Consider the following 18,421-nt stretch of genomic DNA (forward strand, 5'->3'; position numbering starts at 1 on the left):
GGAACAAGGGGAGAAGGCAAACACTGTTGAAGTTCAGTCCTTTCTGCTATGTTTCTACTTTCAGCTGTCTGCAGCTTCAAGTTTTGTATTTTGGCCTTGAAAGAACTTTGAGTGAAACACAATACAAGAAGAGTAGTCAGTTTTGCTTTAGAGGTATTTGTGGTGAAAGTGAAATCATGGGCCAGCAAAGTACTTGAGAAAAACCATGATAATGACACACTTGGAGACATATAAAGGGGACTCTCCACATCCTCTTTTTGCTCTAGTATTTGCAAACCAAAAGAAAAATTTCAAAATTATGAGTCTAAAATTAGGCTTCCAAAATCATATTTAGGTATCTAAATAAATGGCCAGATTTTCAAAAGTGCCAAGCACTCAGCAGTACCCATTGAGGGCAATAGGAGCTGTTGGGTATCAAAACTTCAATCTGGACACTAATACTTTAGGCACTTAAGTATGGATATAGGAGCTTGTTCACACTCCTATTTTAAAATTTTTGGCATAATTTCCTTTTCTTTAGGAAGAGTTTATGGTATCATTGCTTCCTCACCTAATTTCTAACTAAAATTTTGCACCTTAGGTTGTGAGAACAAATGATTTTTTTCCCAATAAAACGGTCTAATTTGGCCAACATCTTCTCTGAAGTCAAAATGATCTTGGTACATTGAATTCAATAGGCCAGATCCTCTGTATAGAACATAAGTCTTAGGGTGATGGTCAAAAATAGCTTAAGTCTCTCTATAGCACTCCCTGGATTCTGATGGTGCTCTGTGCTGGCCATTACTCCATCATTTTTGAGCTATTCTATGATGCTGTAAGTTATGTTTGGCTACCACAGCTACAAGGGACCAATATTGCATCTGAGGCTTAGAATAGCACAGGATATCTTGATTAAACTCCCTTTTCTCTGCTTCACTGGAAACATGGATATTGAGTTTTATAAGAGCCCCTGTTCTAGCTCTGTGCCACCAAAAGGCAGTTCACCCTTACATTGGTTAAATTACCACTACAGCCAGCTTATGCTGGTGGAGTGCAAAAGACCCTATTTCTTCTCTCATCCTTAAGACTAAAACCTACCCTCCTTTAAACTTTCACAATATTGTGCTAAATATTAATCGAATAAAGAAATATCTGTAGTAGTTCCCTTAGATTAGATTTTCCCAATATGTTGGTTGCGACTAAAATGTGTAGGGTAGGTAGTGTCCCAGATTGCCTGCAAAAAAATATAAATTCAATGCATCTTAAGCTATTTTTAAAGAGATACATAAGTTCTGTAATGGTTTACCCCTTTAAGGCCATTATATTGTAAACTGAGAATCCTTGCTAATGGATCAGTGTAGACTAACACAGAATGTAGCCCCATTAATAACATTATTATGGACAAAATCAAAGTGGAAGTATCCATACAAAGAAACTTGATGAGATTGTTCACATTTTGTGACCTATCAACACATGAGGCCCCAAGGTGCTGTTGAGCATTACATGACTGCATTGCATATGCAACTGAATATTTGTTGGAACTTTATTCTCATTCAAAGAAGGTAGGACATTTTGTGAAAAGGACAGTGGCAACTTTTCCCAATGCCAGCTCAAAGGAAAAAAAACAAAAATGTTGAAATACAATGAAAACTGATTATACAACAATTGATTTGAAACCATAGTGTGTTCTGAACTGCTGGATGCCAAGAGTAGGAAACCTTCAAAGATATTGTGATATTTAGAGATCAAACATCAGTCATGGAAAACATTGGAGAAAAAAAAAAAAGACTAGATTTCTCAAATTGGAAATGTCAATAGTCACATATATTTCAGGCAACTGAGCCGGTATCTCTACAAATAGCTTGCAACGTAAGGTGCACGCCTCTCAAAAGCTCTTATCCTTTCCTGCACAATAGATATGACTTTAAAAACTATCGGAGGCATAAAATATCTACCAAACTGAAAACACTTACTTTGCTGATTATACTTTCATGTCTTATTAATAAGATGACCAAGGATGTCTAAGAACAACAGCTTTCAATTCTCAGAAAAAGTGACTTTTCAGCAAATTATCTTGATAAGTCAGTCAACTGAAGGCTCTGGTGCTAAGCCTGCTCTTGTGAGGTATATTTCTGGTGTTTCTACTGAAGACAATATCCTCTTTTATGCTAGGACACACAACAGGTGAATGCAGATTCAGGACATTTCATGGAGTAGTCAAAGATTCTCACTTTCAGCCGGAGTGATGTGGTGCAGTGCCCATGCATGGTGCCAATGCAACAACTAAGAACAAAATCCTTATTACACAGATCTCAAACATTGTACCTATGTCTCATAGTTTCACTGTTTCATAGACCATCAGGCTTGTGCTTCTAAGAAAGTGTTTAAAAATGTGTGCTACTAGTGAGCTTCAATAAAGGTCATCCAATGAATTCTGGACAGTTTAAATTGCTCTGCAATGGCATGAGTTTCCTGCAGTTGCAACTCCTGTAATACTAATGTGAGGTGGCACTTATTAGATGAAGTACCAGTTTGACACTCTGAATTCAGAGTACACGTGCTGGTTTCTCTGAATGATCAGCTATCAACCCTCTCTAAAACCTTCAATAATTTATCTTGGGTGGCATGCTTAGCTTACCTTGATGACATCTAACGAGTGGAGCTGTTCTCTCAGGACAGAATATGAATGATCGGTTCATGCATAATGGGGTAGAAGCATTCATCAGCCAGCTTGGAAATTGGTAATACTGAGCACGAGGAAGAAAGGGATTAATTTCTTCTTGCTTCAGACTTCATGAGGGAACTGAATAACCAGTCAAGAATGATCAGGAAATCTCATCAGCACCCCAGGGAACTTCAGACCCTGCTTAGGACTATTTTCCCAGTGAATCACACCTTCATTCAATCTGATGTTTACTTAGCAGCACTGATTAGGTGTTTCTAGCAGTGTCATACAGGGACTGGTTCTTAGCCTTATGTTATTTAATATTTTTATTAATGAACTGGAAGAAAACAAAACCATTAATGATAAATGTTGCAGATGGCACAAAGATTGCGGGAATAGTAAATAATAAAGAGGATAGGTCTTTGATATAGGGCTTTCCAGGTTGCTCAGTAACCTGGATGCAGGGAAACAATGTGTGTTTTTATATGGTTAAATAAAGTCATATCTAAGAACAAACAAACAATGTAGGTTTGCAGGATGGTGGAACTCTGTCACGGAAAACAGTGGCTCTGAAAAGGACTTGGGGCTCTTGGTGGATAATCAGTTGAACATGAGCTCCCAGTGCAAAGCCATAGCCAAAAGAGCTAATGCAATCCTTGGATGTATAAATAGAAGAATCTTGATTACGAAGGTTATATTACCTCTGTATTTGGCACTGGCATGGCCACTAATGGAATACTGTGTCCAGTTCTGGTGCTAATAATTCAAGAAGGATGCTGACAAATTGGAGAGGTTTCAAAGAAGAGCCACAAGAATTATTAAAGGAATAGAAAATATGCATTATTGTTATAAACAAGTTGAGCTGCTTGAGTCTATCTAAACAAAGAGAAGGTTAAGGGGTGGCTTGATCACAGACCTACATAAAGAACAAAAATATCTGAGCATAGATGACCCTTCATTCCACCACACTTAAGTATAACAAGTTCCAGTGGCTGAAAATTGAAGCTAGACAAATTCAGACTAAAAGTAAAGAGTAAATTTTTAACAATGAGGATAGCTAGCCATTGGAATAGCTTACCAAGCATTGTGATAAATGTTTCCAGTAATGGAGAATCTAAATGGCTGTTTTTTTTCCCAAAAGATATGCTATAGTACAAACAAATTCATTCGGGGAAGTCCTATCACCTGTGGTATACAGAAGGTCAGACTAGATGATCATAGTAGTCTCATCTGTCTTTATAATTTAAGTCTGGGCCATGGCAAGACAAAATGACAGGCCTCTTCTGTGAGAGCTCCCTGCAATTCTCTATCTAGCTAGGAAATCAGCAGATTTTGGTTGTTGCTGAAGGAATGCCTAGATTTAGTTGTCAGAGCCTTGAACATTTTCATCACAATTTCTTTCTTTTACATCGCAAGTCAAGTTACTTTTAATTGGAAGTGATGAAAAAAAGAATTGCATTCACCAGTTGATCACAAGAGACTTAAATCTGTTTATTTCCCTATTTTAACCAGCCGCGGAACACCTTTCATCAGTAAGACAGGTTCATTCATCACATTCATGTGTGAGTGTATTTAAAGTGTTGTACCTCTTATTAAAATTTGCTTTTACAAACTTTATAAGTAGTTATTTCTGGTATGGTTGGGATTGCCAAATTTAATCTGCTCATGGTTAAGTTTGAGGTCCTGAATAGGAGGAGGGAGAGGCATGGGGACAGTGGTTTACAACAGAAAGTCTTTCTTTTAACTTTTTTTCATAAAAGACAAAATACATCCCTTGGTATATTTTATAATCACCATCAGTAAAATCAGATGAATGTTTACTTTCATCACAGTTATTCAGTCAACCTACTTCCTCAAATAAAGGATTAGCAACTTACTCTCCAAGGTACTTGTTTCAGCTGAATCATTCCCCTCAGACTTATTTTTACTAGCACTTAACTTTCTAGAGTTTTAACAAGTATGTTTACTTATTGTTTAAACACAGAAAAAATAAAAAACCCACAGATATTTTAATAAGATTGTCAGTGGCTATTGTTATAATTTAACTTTATTAGTCAATAATGTCTCCTAAACTGTTCCATGCACCTCAAAATCGTGGATATATACATGTAGGTCTAGCCAAAATGGCTCCAAAAAAGTCAAATGGTGACCTCACATGTCACTAGACTTGAAAGGATATAGAGCTGATTATAGTCATGACTGCTACTCACTTACTAGTGCAATAATGAGAGAGAGAAATTACATTAAAGTCACTTGTTAGCATTCTAAATGAGATTACATTCACAACAGCTGCCTACAGAAGAAGGTGCATAATTACTACCATTTTAATATGCCAGTGGGAAAGCAAGAGAATGCTTAATAATAATGCTTCCTACTTCTTTCTTAAGGAAAAGGTCTTGCAGGGTGGCAATAGTACCGACCTTACTTGCCCCTAATTTAATAAGCAAAGAAAGATGCAGTTACAACTAGGCACCAATCAACAGTTTAGAAGAAAGCTAATGAGAAAGGACAGAGTGAGAAATAATAAGTATAATAAAACGAACAATGGACTAGCAATACAGTTACTGTTTTCTTGTCTGTTCATTTGCTGGCTGGAAATGAACAGCATACAAAAGTCAACATTAATAATAACAAACAAACAACTATCTCCTTATTTTCTATTTTAGAAATTCATTGTCTTCTTCTCATTCCCATTCTCTTGCAATGACATATCACTGATTACTTGGGCCACATTGTCTGTGACTGTGAAGAGCTTTGGTCTTCCAGGACATTTAACTACCTTTACCTTTCTGTTATTTCTGCCATAATTCTGCTTTTTTTTTAGGCTGGGCATTTTCAATTTTTTTTCTTCCACATAGAGTCTGACATGTCTCACTGGTTTCTATATTACCTTTTTCTTCCATATTCTTCCAATTACCTATCTACCACCACTGCCTTAAGATAGTCTTTAAAACAAAAGTATTCTTTATTTGTTATCTCTTATAGAAACCTTGTGAGTCTATATTTCACAGGTTATCACCATCCTCTTATTTTCAAGATCAGAAAGGGCTGTCAGTGTATTTTACCATCCCTGGTTCTGAATGTGTGAACACAAGTCTGAATGACCACCTGTAATCTCATTTTACATGACACATTTTTTTTAAAAAGTTCTCATGTATGAGGTAAAAATTTCCCTCACACCTCGCAACACATTTTTGCACAGCATGTTCTTAGAACACATTGTTTTACAGAGGAACAATGGAAAATGGCAACTGAATTTAACATGGGGATGAGCACCATCCAGTTGCTTGTCAGCTTGTGTTGCGAAAAAAGGACTTTTAGAATCAGGGGCATTCCAATATACATTAACCAGCTATTTCATAGAGTTGAAATTGACCTGTCCAGAAAAATACGTATCTCTAATTCTTATAGAATTCTTTCTGAAGGCTAAACCTGTAAGCTACTGGACATTTTCTTATCTGGTGCAACCACATTTGAAGTTCCAGCATCCTCATCATATAATACGTCACCATGGAGTGGGGAAAATAAAGACAGGAACGTGCCATTCTGTGTCCATCTCAATACCAAAGCCACGTTTGGCTCCACACTGTGGTGTGTTGGCTGAGAATGTGTCTTGGAGTGCAATGGGAAGTCTGGAGTGCAATGGGAGACTACGGACATACTAAATCCTATGGTAACCTTAGAAAGAGAACTACCCACGTTTTCAAGACCTGAAGTCATATGGTATGATTATCTCAGTCTTTGCCCTCCTAGCCAGACTCTTCGTTACCAAACTTCTGATCCTTGGGGCCCCTGCTTAGCCCTCAGAATGTAGCAAGAGAAGGCACTGAATTAGCCACAGGCTGCACTCTTGTATGAGCTAACGTAAGTCACAACACAAATGTGGGATGTTTCTACTAGAACAAAGTCGGAGCTGAATGTCATGCACAAGTGAGACATTTTCTTCCTTTCTTCTTAAAATTCATAGTGCACTGAATAATCACCATAAAAAGACTTAAATTATTGCATAAAACAAGCAGCTTCATCAGGGGGTTCAAACCAAACAAATGAAATCACTGTCAGTGAAGCTCGTTGTCGGACTTTCCTAGCAGAAGTAGAAAGTGAAACAATGGAATGATAAAGTGGACGATGCCAAAACAGTTTGTATCTATTAGCTGCCATCAGCCACTCCAACATACAGAAGAGGGAGCGTTCATTATACTTCGGTGACAACTTGGTTACTGAAGTTCCTTTTGTTTCATATGGGAAAATATTCTCTCATTTTCATGAGTTTAAAGAGCTTGAGTGGAGGAAAATGTATTGCAGACACAACACAACTTAAGAAGTTAGAAACTTGGCTTTTCTTTTTTATAAAGTCCTTCCAGCAAAGAAAACCTCAACTCTGCTGAATTGCAAAGAATGAAACACATAGCAGGGTACAACATATCCATGCTACAATATCCAAAATTTGGAAAAAGGGGACTGAATTAATAAAACTGAAATATTTTAATAATGTTTTTCAGTCAAGAACCCCCTATGAAACTGATAACTGATCTAAGTGTACTCAAGTCAAGCATTAATAGCTGTGTAAATATTCTGAAGCTTTTAAATTCTAAAATTGTCTTACTTTTGACGGTTGCTGTCCGGGTGCAATTGTAAAGGATGGCTAGCTCCCCAAATACTTTGCCAGGTCCCATGGTACACAGTTTCACACCTTCTTTTGTCACTTCAACCTTTCCATCTGTGGGGGAAAAAATACCACTTTAAGTTGCAAGCTTCTTTCTCAGCTATGTTCTGAAAATTTGTTCTAGATAAAATGTAATTGAGAGTACCAGAATCCTTTAATTCTAAAACTAATTTAAAAGCGAATTATATCATAATCCTTGGAAACAATTATTTTATAAATAAAGCTTATAAAGAGGTATTGATTATTGAAGTTTCTTAATGGAGACAAAAGCTTAATGGCACACTAGAACAATATGTAGTTTATTTTACGTAAGCCTTTCAAGTGAAATTCTCTCAGATGTTTTGTATTAAAAATCAGAAGATTCACGTTTAACATCATACATGAAAAACATATTGACTAATTTTGCTCTATTTTAACAGAAAAAGTAATCCTTGAAAACATTCATCCATGAATAAGGCAGCTATCATCAAAAGGAAAATTACTTTGACTCATGGTCATTATTTAATTCACATCTTAGAGTATCTTTTCTTTCTCGGGCAAGTCTGCTTTATCTGCTTACCAACAGTACTCATATAGTAGGCCTATACGGAGTATTTAAAAGAAAGGGCTGCAGAGAAAGAAAGGAGGTCAGTGCCAATTTATATTCTTCGAACAATTACAGAGAAAAGACTGCCAGAGGAGGAAAATTGAAAGAAAACAGCCACATCACCTACTATATGCATACTGGTTTAAAAATAGTGTTGAAGTACGATTCATAAAGGACAACATGAAAAGTAAGTATAGTAAAATGTGGGGGGAACGCATGGGTTATTATGCCCAGTGTTGCCATTTATAGTGAGACAAAAGCTCACAAGAAAGGGAAACAAGACACAGGTGAATACTGAAGAAAAAAAGACACAACGAACCAAAAACCCCAACCACACCTACACACACACACTCACGCATGCACACGCACACACGCACACACACACACACACACTCCTTAACTATTGCTCTCTTTCTGGAGTAGGGTTCTACAAATGTAGCTTTCTTCCCCCCAATTCCACAGGCAAAAGCCTTTCTACAGAATGTCTGCTGGCAAGAATTAGTGAAATTTCATATGCATCATGAAAATTCTGGTGCAACAGGCATGAGTGGCATCATGAACTATAATTTATATGAGAAGTTACATCCCATTCCCCCCACCCGGTCATTAAAACACAGTTAAGGTTGAATGTGAATTTTATGGGAATCAATATATAGTACCCTTGCAAAAATATTATACAGTTTACAAAACTTCTAAATCTTTAAAAAATAATGAGGAAATTATTATTGCCCAGCTTATCTGAGTAGTTCACTTAATCATCTCCCTGCCTTTGTGGGGGCCTCAGGCATTGGTGCACCTTGCTCCCTCCCATTCTCTGCCTGTGACACATAATAGTCTACTCTTCTATATGTCATAATACTTTGGTCTAATTTTGGTTGTTGGGTTAAGTGCTCAGATGCTGGGTGGTGGTGGCGGCCTGCGATATATATAGGAGGTCAGTCTAGATGATCTAGTGGTCCCTGCTGGCCTTAAACTCTATGAATGAATAGACAATTCCATATTGCCATTCAACTCTTCATCACTCATGAATTACTGAATAAAATCCTCTGGTCTGTGTTTTGCAGGTGGTCAGACCAGATGATCTTAATGGTCTCTTTTCACAAAATCTACACTGCCCATCTTTGAGAACCACTTCCACTTGGCTGAATAGGCTGCTGTGATTGAGAGCTGCCATGCCAAAAGGGGGCTCAGATACACTCAATGAAGCCACACCAGATGTAAGTATAACCGGTTTTATTGTCCAAATACAATAAGTTACCCAGCCTTCACGCGTTACTAAATACATGCTTTCCAGCACGCAAGCAGGCAAGCAAGAATCAGTGCTTATGCCCCTTCTGCTACAGACGATCCCGGACCCTCCAGCTTGTCCTTGAGAGCTCATAGCAGGCACTGCTCCAGCATGGGGAGTTCCTGGGCACCCACATGGCCAAGGTCCGCAGGTGAGTCTGTTCATCTAAAGCAATTCTCATAGCCATTTTTATCATCATCTCTTTCTCGGGGGCATACACATCCACAAGCAGGCTCTGGCAGGAAACACTATTGCTTTCTATTCCCACACTTAACACTCTTGGGCCTTGCTTATCTCTTCACTTCTTTATCCAGTTGAAGTGGCTGCAAGCCAGCCCGGCCAGTCAAAGACAGCTCACTACTAGCTCCATCCGGACTATTCTGTAATAACAGGCCAAGGTAACTTGCAATCGGGCCCAATAAGAGCACCCTATTATTAAGCAAGATTTGCCAGATAGGAACGATGTTCAGAAGCTCTTCCTCATCAAACCATGCAGCTTCCACATTGTGAGATTGCAGAGAGCTGAATGCAAAGCCTGACTGGGACAGTGAGTCGGGAAGTTGGGGTAAAAGGGGAAGGGATACAGGAGCTGAACTGATAACATGAGGAACTGGAGAACCAACATTGCCTGAGCCATGATGGAGCAATGAGAAAGAGCTTGACATGGTCCAAGTTCAGCTTGAGAAATGCCTGTGGGATGATCAGAATGGGAGGGGAAACCACACAGTAGTGCTGATTCTCAGCTCAAGCGAAAAGCATCAGTCAAGGAGCTTGGACTGAAAACTCTTCAGGAGCAAAACAACAGCCTTTCTTGTCATCTCTCATGGGGAACAGGTCAATCACCAGGATTCCCCAAACTGAAAAATGGTCTGCAGGACACGGGGCTTCAGAGACCACTTGTGATTCAGGTGGAAATTTCTGCTGAGGTGAACCTCCAGGTGATTCTGATTCCCCAGTAAATGATTAGCCAAGAGATAATATTTTCCCTGAAGCAAGAAAGGAAGTCCTGATTGCTTCTTGTTGCAGCACACTGGAGTCTACTCCCCCTGGTCTGTTCACATAACTCACTACAGTGGTATTGTCGGACAGTATGAAAACTAAGTTCCTGCTGTGATCATCAAAGATCTGACAAGCATTCTAGATGGCATGAAGCTCAAAGATCTGTTCTGACCACAGGCCTTGAACTGTCAGAGATCCCAGATTCTGTCCCTCACCTAGTAAGGAGGCATCGGTGACCATAGTCCTGGCTGGTGGGAACTGACTGAAAGGAATGCCCTCGCATACATTGTAAATTGTCTGTCACAGTAGGGAGTCCAGGACTGGCGGGGAAGTTGGACCTGTGCAAGGGATGACGAATCAGATGATAGACTGATTTTAGCCACATCTGAAGAGGATGCAGGCACAGCCTGGCATATTGGACTACTTGTGTTCACACAATCATATGGCCTACCCAGCTGTGGTTTAGGGTTAAGACTGCAGCTCCAGACACAGGTGGCAAATTGCCTGGAATTGCTCAGCCAGTAGAATTGCTCTTGAGCTTAAGTTTAGCAGGGTCACAATTAACTCAATTCTTTGAGTTGGAACCAGAGCTGACTTCCCACTGTTTAGGCCTAGATGATCAAGTAGGCATAGCGTGAAGTGAACATGACAGAGGACTTCTTCTCTGGACTTTTCCCTCATCCAGATGCAGGAAGGTATGAATTCCCCTCTTCCTGAGATATGCTGTTATCATAATCATACACTTGATAAAATCCAGGAGGTGCAAGACAGACTGAAAGGCTGCAAAGTGTCCTGCTAGTGCTGGCCAGCCATGACGAGCATGAGTAACTGCCTGAAACTAAGAAGGATTGCTACGTGGAAATAAGCATCCTGAAGGTCCAGGGCAGCAAACCAGTCGTTGTGATTTAAAGCTAAGGAGGATAGTTGTTAGGGTGATATATCTGATGTATTTGTTGAGATCACGGAGATCAAGGATAGTTCTTATCCCTCCCCTGGGCTTTGGGATCAGGAAATACCAGGAGTAGAACTCCCATCCCCAGTGCTGAAGGCGGACCTTCTCTACAGCCCCCAGTGTCACTGGAGACTGAACCTGCTTGAGAAGCAGAATCTTGTAAGAGGGGTCCTCGAAGAGGAATGGGGTATGGGGGGTAGAGAGGACGGATGGAGAGGAACTGTATGGCATAACCCAATCTGGCGGTGCTTAGAATCCAGGTTGTTCATGGTAATTGAGTCCCAAGCAAAAATGAGCCAGCCAGTCCCCCAAGAAGGGACAGACAAGGAGAGGTCACCACTCCTGTCCAGGACACGAGTCAAAATGGGCCCTTCCTGAATGCCAGGGGATGGGGTGTGGGGGGGATGGGGGAGGCCAGCTGGTTAAACCCAGAACCAGAGGACATTCTCCTCTGGGATCTGTGGCCATTCCTGGAGTAGCCCCACTGCCTTACAGGAAGGGAGGACTGTCCAAAGAAATTCTGCAAGCGGTATTGCTGCGGTTGCTCCTATTGTGGCGTTTCTTCACAGCTGGAGTATATACTCCCAAAGAACACAAAGTAGCTCAGGAGTCTCTAAAAGGGTGCAGTGTTTCATCTTTTTTTCTGAAAACAAAACTCGTCCATCAAAAAGTAAATCTTCAGTTGTCTGCTGCACTTTGGGAGCAATGCCTAAATACTACAGCAATGAGGCCCTCCTCATTGTCACAGCCAATTCTTAATTCTGGATGAGGCATCCGCCACATCCAGAACCCACTGCAAAGAGGTCTTGGCCATCATATAAGCCTTGTAAAATTAATTCCCTAAACTCTTCGCTGAGGCTTCTGGCAACTTATCCACAAGTTTAGATATGGCCACCCAATTAACAAAGTCCTATTTAGAATGCAATACCTGCTGGTTCACAAAGCACATCTGCAGGGAAGAAGAGGTATAAATCTTTCTTGCCATCAAGTCCATCCTCTTGGACTTTTTGTCATTAAGTGTGGATTTATACCAGGGGTCTCAAATTCAAATGACCATGAGGGCCACATGAGGACTAGTACATTGGTCCGAGGGCCACACCACTGACTGTCCCCACCCCCACTCCACCCCTTCCGTGAGGCCCCGCCCCTGCCCCACCTCTTCCCACCCCTTCCCTGCCCCCATTCCAACCCCTTCCCTGAATAGGAGTCAGCGGGGTCAAGATAGCAGGAAGTCAGAGTCAGGAGACAAACTGGAGGGTCACAACCAAAAATCAGATGCTAGGAAATCAAGACAGGAGAGCAGAACAGGGCACAGAGTCCAGAACAGAGTGGAGCCAATTTGTTCAGACAGCTACCTTTTCCTGCTACTGGCTTAAGGAGGGCCAGCAGGCCAATCAGCTGCTCTGGGACTGGCAAAAAGGATTTCAGCTGCAGACCCTCAAACTGGGGCTGAGCTTCACAGGTCTCAGGTAAGCAAGCATCAGAAGGATGTCAGATGGAGGGTTGAAGCGTGGCTGCACCTATAAACCCTGCAGGCTCAGGTTGAAGGCCGGTCTGATGCCTCCTGGTATGCTGTCAATGTGGAAATAATTGGCACTGGCATCATCAGTAGCAGACTCAATGGACACCTCCTGGCTGGTAATGGAGTTGAGAGTACAGGCACAATACCAGGAAGTGGTTGGACAGATCTGCTCCATCCTATGTGCCAGATTGTGTACTATGCCAGCCAGCGCTCCTCTTAGTAAATGAGGAGGAGTCTTCCTGAGCCCTGAAATGGTCCCAATTTTGTTTTATGGGACTTCTTTCTTGCCATCTTCTTTGGGGAAAACACCACAGCCTAAATGTGGAGCAACATCACTTGCTGGATTTGAAGTCAACTGCAGATCAGACAAAGGCCTTGGTGCCAAAGGAGGTCTCATAGCCTGCTCAAGAAGGTGCTGCTTCAGCCACAAGTATCTCACAAGTCCTCTTTGTGAACGACTTGCAGATGGAGCACAGGTCTTTAATGCATCCTTCACTGAGACAAGAAGCACCTCATTGTGATGCCCTCATTGCCTCCCCACTCCCAACTCACAATGAGGGCATCACACAGGGCAGTCAATTACTCTAATACTATATTAAACACAAAGTTTTACATCAGGTACTAAGTACTATATACATGAAAAAAAATTATCAGAAAACAGACCAAAAGCGTGAGGTGAAAACACCACACAGAGTATGAACTCTCACCATGGGTGGTGAGAAAGAAATGAGTGAGTCTGGGCAGTAGTGCTCTTATAGGGATGCTGTTAGGCAACTCCCGTGTGCTCTGTGCACCGGCACATAAATGGAATACATGGCTGCATCTACTTCAAGAATACAAAATCTACAAACATTTACATAAACCTAAGCCACCCTATAAACACACACATTTCAGAACAAGCAGAACAATCACTCCAACACTATCCATATTATTATTCTGTTCTATCAACATCTCACATTACGAGAAAACATATAGAACTCTGACATAACTTAATGTACCATTTCCTTTTTAGATAGTTAACAAATAATTCAACAGTAAACATCAACCAAATATTTCTATTATGGAATAAAATGTGTGCATGGAGTGGTTGATGTTCAATTGGGGTGGACAGTATAAATTGAATGAGGTTTATAGTGAGCAATGAAGGGGGAATCTGTTCTTTTTCAGACTTTAATGTTTGGGTGATTTTTAAAGGTGTACAATTTTTCTACCAAAAGTGTTATTTTGGATAATTGGTGTATGAGTTGGATTCCAATTAAATGTAATTTCAACCCTATCTTTTTAAAGCAAACTTTTTATGTGAGAATAAATGCTATTTTATTTCTATTATTTCAGATTATTTTTGTATTACGTACAGTACATGGACATTTTCCAAGGCACTGATACAGTAAGGTGCTTAGCCCATGCCTAATTTAAATCATGAGAGTAATCTCATTAACATCAATGGAGCTACTCACATGTTTAAAGTTAGGCACTCGCTTAAGTACCCTACTGAATTGTTTTGTTTTTTTGTTGCACCTAAGTTTGGTATTTAGAATTCATGTTTGATTGTTCTCAAACAATAACAATAAACAAACAAATGAGATGTAATCAGCTGATCACCTCTGCCAATTTTGACTTTACATGAATGTAACACTTTTTTGCTTACATTAAATCAGTGGCCTCCACTGAGTCATGCATGAGTCAAATGGCCATCTCAAACAAGCATATTCACACTCGTGTGTGCACAGATTTGTGCATCAATCACACACACACACACACACACACACACACACACACACACACACACACACACACCTTGAATATATCAACTTCTGGTCCACAGTTGAATACAATGGAGGCTGTGTTTAATGAAGAACCAACATGCCCTTCATGATACTTTGAAAAATTCAAGAAAAACTGTGTAAAAAACACATCTATTCTTAAAGTGTTAGAGCGTAGGATAGGCACACATAGCTTCTTTGTGTATATCCCTCCTGTGCATGCATACTGGCTGCTTAATGTGTGTATTTATGTAATAAATCCTCAAACTACGAATCAGTCTTGTGGTTCCACTGCTGTGCAATTGATAAGGTGGAACTCATATCGAAATGTCAGAGTGTAGTTACTTCTGTGCTATTCAAATAAACTAGACGACGTAAAACTAAAACAAATATTGCAAGAAATGGCTTATCTCCATGATCTGTTTGAAATGGCAATATGCCAAAGTGAACTACAAAACTTCTAATGCATGGTAGCAGGGTACATGCAGGCAGTTTCTGTGCAGCAAAAGCTAGAGTGCTGTTTGGTTATTCCTTGGCTTGCCATGCACTAACAGACAGCGTAAACAAGCCCAAAGAAAAATTCAGCTTCATATTTCAGAAAAAGTATAGAAACAATCACCTTAAAAATCACAGTTTGGGTCAAGTTATTCATTTAATCATGTATTTTACATGCTTTGTGTAGGTTGTATTAACAATGAGATACCAGCATTGAGTGTGTACATTAAATAGAGGGAAAAAGATAAACTGTTACAGGTAGCTTTTGTTATTAGAGTCATCTGAATTAAGAAAAACAAAACAACGGTTGCATATCGTTGTTTCTTGACAACGGAAATTACGTAAAGGTGCAGCAGCCCCGAGGGTTGGCTTTGCTTTTAATGCACTACTGACAGACTCCTGAAGGCAGCTGTTCTCTGTAGGGAAGCACAAAAAGAAAAAAAAAGAATAATGAATAATGGCATGGTGCCAGATTATGTATCTAGGATTATGTAGAATGAAGGAAATTGAAGATCCAAACCAAGGCCAAGACAGAAAAAGTTTATACATGCTGTTCACATTTACCACATATTTTGTTTATAGGAAAGCAATGAATTGACAAAAGCAGACCTTTCTTGTGATAACTCCTGCATGTATTGTACAGTAAATACCACAGAGAGCAGCATCAGCACCTAATCCACATTTTATTTGTCGCAGTTTCTCAAACAAATTGCTATGTGTCTTCCCTTTAGATTATAAAAACAGTTAAATCTAATTTCATTTAAGTTTGCTATCATGCACTGAAGCCAGGCTGCCATTGCAGAGAAGAGTGGTTGCAGAGCAGAGCTTTAGAAGATTAGAAACAACCTGCCCAAAAGAGAAAAACAATCTCTTCTATGTCCCTTTTGTAGAAAAGTAGCTTAATACTGGAAGAACTACTATGGATAGACTCACATTTTCTTCAAAAGCTGCCTCAAACCCACATGTGTAAATAATCCTGGGTAGTAGAATAAACCTGCAATACTGAGACCAAATCTTTCACCATCACCACAAAAGAAACCCCAATCTATAATCAGCAGCAGTCTCAAGCATCATCACCCATGTTATTAGCACACAACACAGTTGCAGCCGCCTAGGTGGGCTCTATGGAATTCTCTTGGGAAGCTGTTTTCCACTTACTGTGGGTCAGTACAGCATGGGGTGCACAATTTTGCAGGTCCTAACATAACAGCAGGAAATAAATTGTATGTCAATGCTGTAAAAGTGAAAGGGGAAATGAAAGTCTAAAGATACCGTGTTACTCAAACCAGATATTAATACTTGCCACTGATTATGCCCTGTAAATCATCCACTGCCAAATACCCAATAAACAGTGTGTTCATCAACATACATAATAAAGAGGGATGAGTGGAAATGTACAGTAGAATGTATAGTAGAGTTAGAATGTATAGTAGAATACAGCAGAATGCATAGAAGACCAATGGTGAAGTCCCAGGCTAACTGAAATGTGTGGATCTTGCCACTGATTTCAAATGGGCCAGAATTTCACTCCTGGTATTCATGGTCTATGCTTTAGGCACGCAGCTTTTGGAAATTTTTCATTTAATAACTGCATTAAAATCTTTATTTCCAAGATGTATTTTATTCTAGTCTGTTGGAGTGGTTTGAGACCATGTACAGTAAAAGCTTTGTTATCTGGCATGTTGGGAGAATGGGGGGATGCTGGGTAGTCAAAAATTCCAGTTAACTAAGAGTAATACTTACCAATGGAGGCAGTGAGTTTGAATGCGGGATGGGGATCAGGGCTGGGGCACAGTCTCTGGGAGGGAGTTTGGATGCGGAAGGAGGCTTGGGGTGCTGGATCCGGGCAGCACTCACCTTGGACGGCTCCCTGCAATTGGAGACATGTCTCTGCTACTCCAAGGCGGAGACGCGGCCAGGCAGCTCTGCACACTGCCTCCACCCACAGCCAGCGCTTGGGGCAGGTGGAGGCAGCGCAAGGAGCCCCCATGGCTGTTCCACCACCTAGGAGTAGCAGGGACATGTCGCCACTTCCGGGGAGCCACACAGACCCAGGTAGGGAGCCTGCCAGCCCCGTGCCAACCAGACTTCTAATGGATATCTGAAATGCTGGTTTCTAGAGCTTTCTGGGTGGTAAAGTGCCAGATAACACAGCTTTTACTGTACTGTTATTCCACCTGATCAGTTAATAGATGTCACAATTTCCAGTGCTTCTCCAAAAAAAATTCAGAATGTGAAAGTACATACTTGGTACAGCCTTGCAGAATTTTGCAGGATTATTAGAGGATTTTGCAGAGTTTCTGCAGAGCTACAGCATGGATATTTCCACAGAGTGCTCTGCAGAAAGGATAATGACAAATATTTACAAAGTGAATGACTTTGCCTGACTGTTTACAGCTCATAAATGGTTTCAGAGAAAATAAAGCCACCAATTTTTTCCGTAATGGTTAAAGAGATTACATTGTTTGAAAGCACTATAAATTCTGTCATACTGTCCAAGATGTGATCTCTTGCTTCAGAAAGCAGGTTATGTTTATAATCAATGTCAAATCCCATTTTTTTTATACTTAGGAATATACATCCAGAGTCTGATCTTGGTAGCAGTGGTGTACCAAGAGATTAGAACTTAACCTTCTCCCTATTTTATATTTTAAAATTCTGTATGTATTCCACTTCTCTCTTCCCATTTGAAAACTATGAATTCAATTCTAACTTACAGATATGTTTCTCCATATTATTAAAGGGGGAGCAGCAGAAGCTAGGGTTTGCTTGCCTAACAATTTCATCAAAAATAGCTTTTTTGAAAAGCTTGAAGTTTCTGTGACTTGCAAAGGCCCTTGAAGTCTGGCAGGAAGATACTCCTGGGATCAAGACTTCATAGGTGCCAGTTCAGACTTGGACAAGTTACAAGCTATTGAAAACTGGTAACTCTGTTTTGTTGTATCCACGGAACGGTTTGTTTAGGGCATATTCCCAACACCCTCCATCATTACAGAACATAGCATATGCATCACCATTGTTCCAACATTCTACACAGAGTTCAAGCTCTGAATGGGACTTTACTAGAGTCAGCATAACCCACTGCACCTCAGTTTCCAGTCCAACTCTCCAAACAACTCCCACAGACCCAGGAGTTTTGATCAACATGCCTCTTCTTGTAGTGAGACATTTGGTTCCACCACAAACAGCTCTGTTAGCCATTCAAGTCACAGATAGTCTTCACATGTTCCTTTCAGCACACATTCCCATTCTATTTTTCTACATCAAGTTTAGCTGGACAAGGTTACAGGTTCCATCCCCATTCCCGCTGTCACTTGGCTCTTCTCTGAACCCAGTAAGCTCCCTTTAGCCCTCAGACACTTCTTTTGGCCCAACCATGTATCATGGCTCCACCTGAGTGCTCACTGGTCCACTATGCTTCTCAGCTCTTTCTGCTCCCTGCTGCTCTCATTCCACCAGGATAGTTTGAGTCCTGGCAAGCCATCACTCTAGCCCTACCGCAAGAA

General features: G+C 40.4%; 1 protein-coding gene across 4 annotated transcripts in view; it reads right to left on the bottom strand.

Annotated features, from left to right (window-relative positions):
- The window catches only part of PRKG1 (protein kinase cGMP-dependent 1), an 855,891-nt gene that overhangs the window by 501,754 nt on the left and 335,716 nt on the right, over window positions 1–18,421 (bottom strand). For all 4 annotated transcript variants that reach the window (XM_007071587.4, XM_007071586.4, XM_043551314.1 and 1 more), the window contains one exon: window positions 7,251–7,364. In XM_007071587.4, the coding sequence (XP_007071649.1) occupies window positions 7,251–7,364 (114 nt within the window). The remainder of the gene's footprint in view (window positions 1–7,250; window positions 7,365–18,421) is intronic.

Source organism: Chelonia mydas, chromosome 7 (assembly GCF_015237465.2).
Source record: "Chelonia mydas isolate rCheMyd1 chromosome 7, rCheMyd1.pri.v2, whole genome shotgun sequence".
Lineage (NCBI taxonomy): Eukaryota > Metazoa > Chordata > Testudines > Cheloniidae > Chelonia > Chelonia mydas.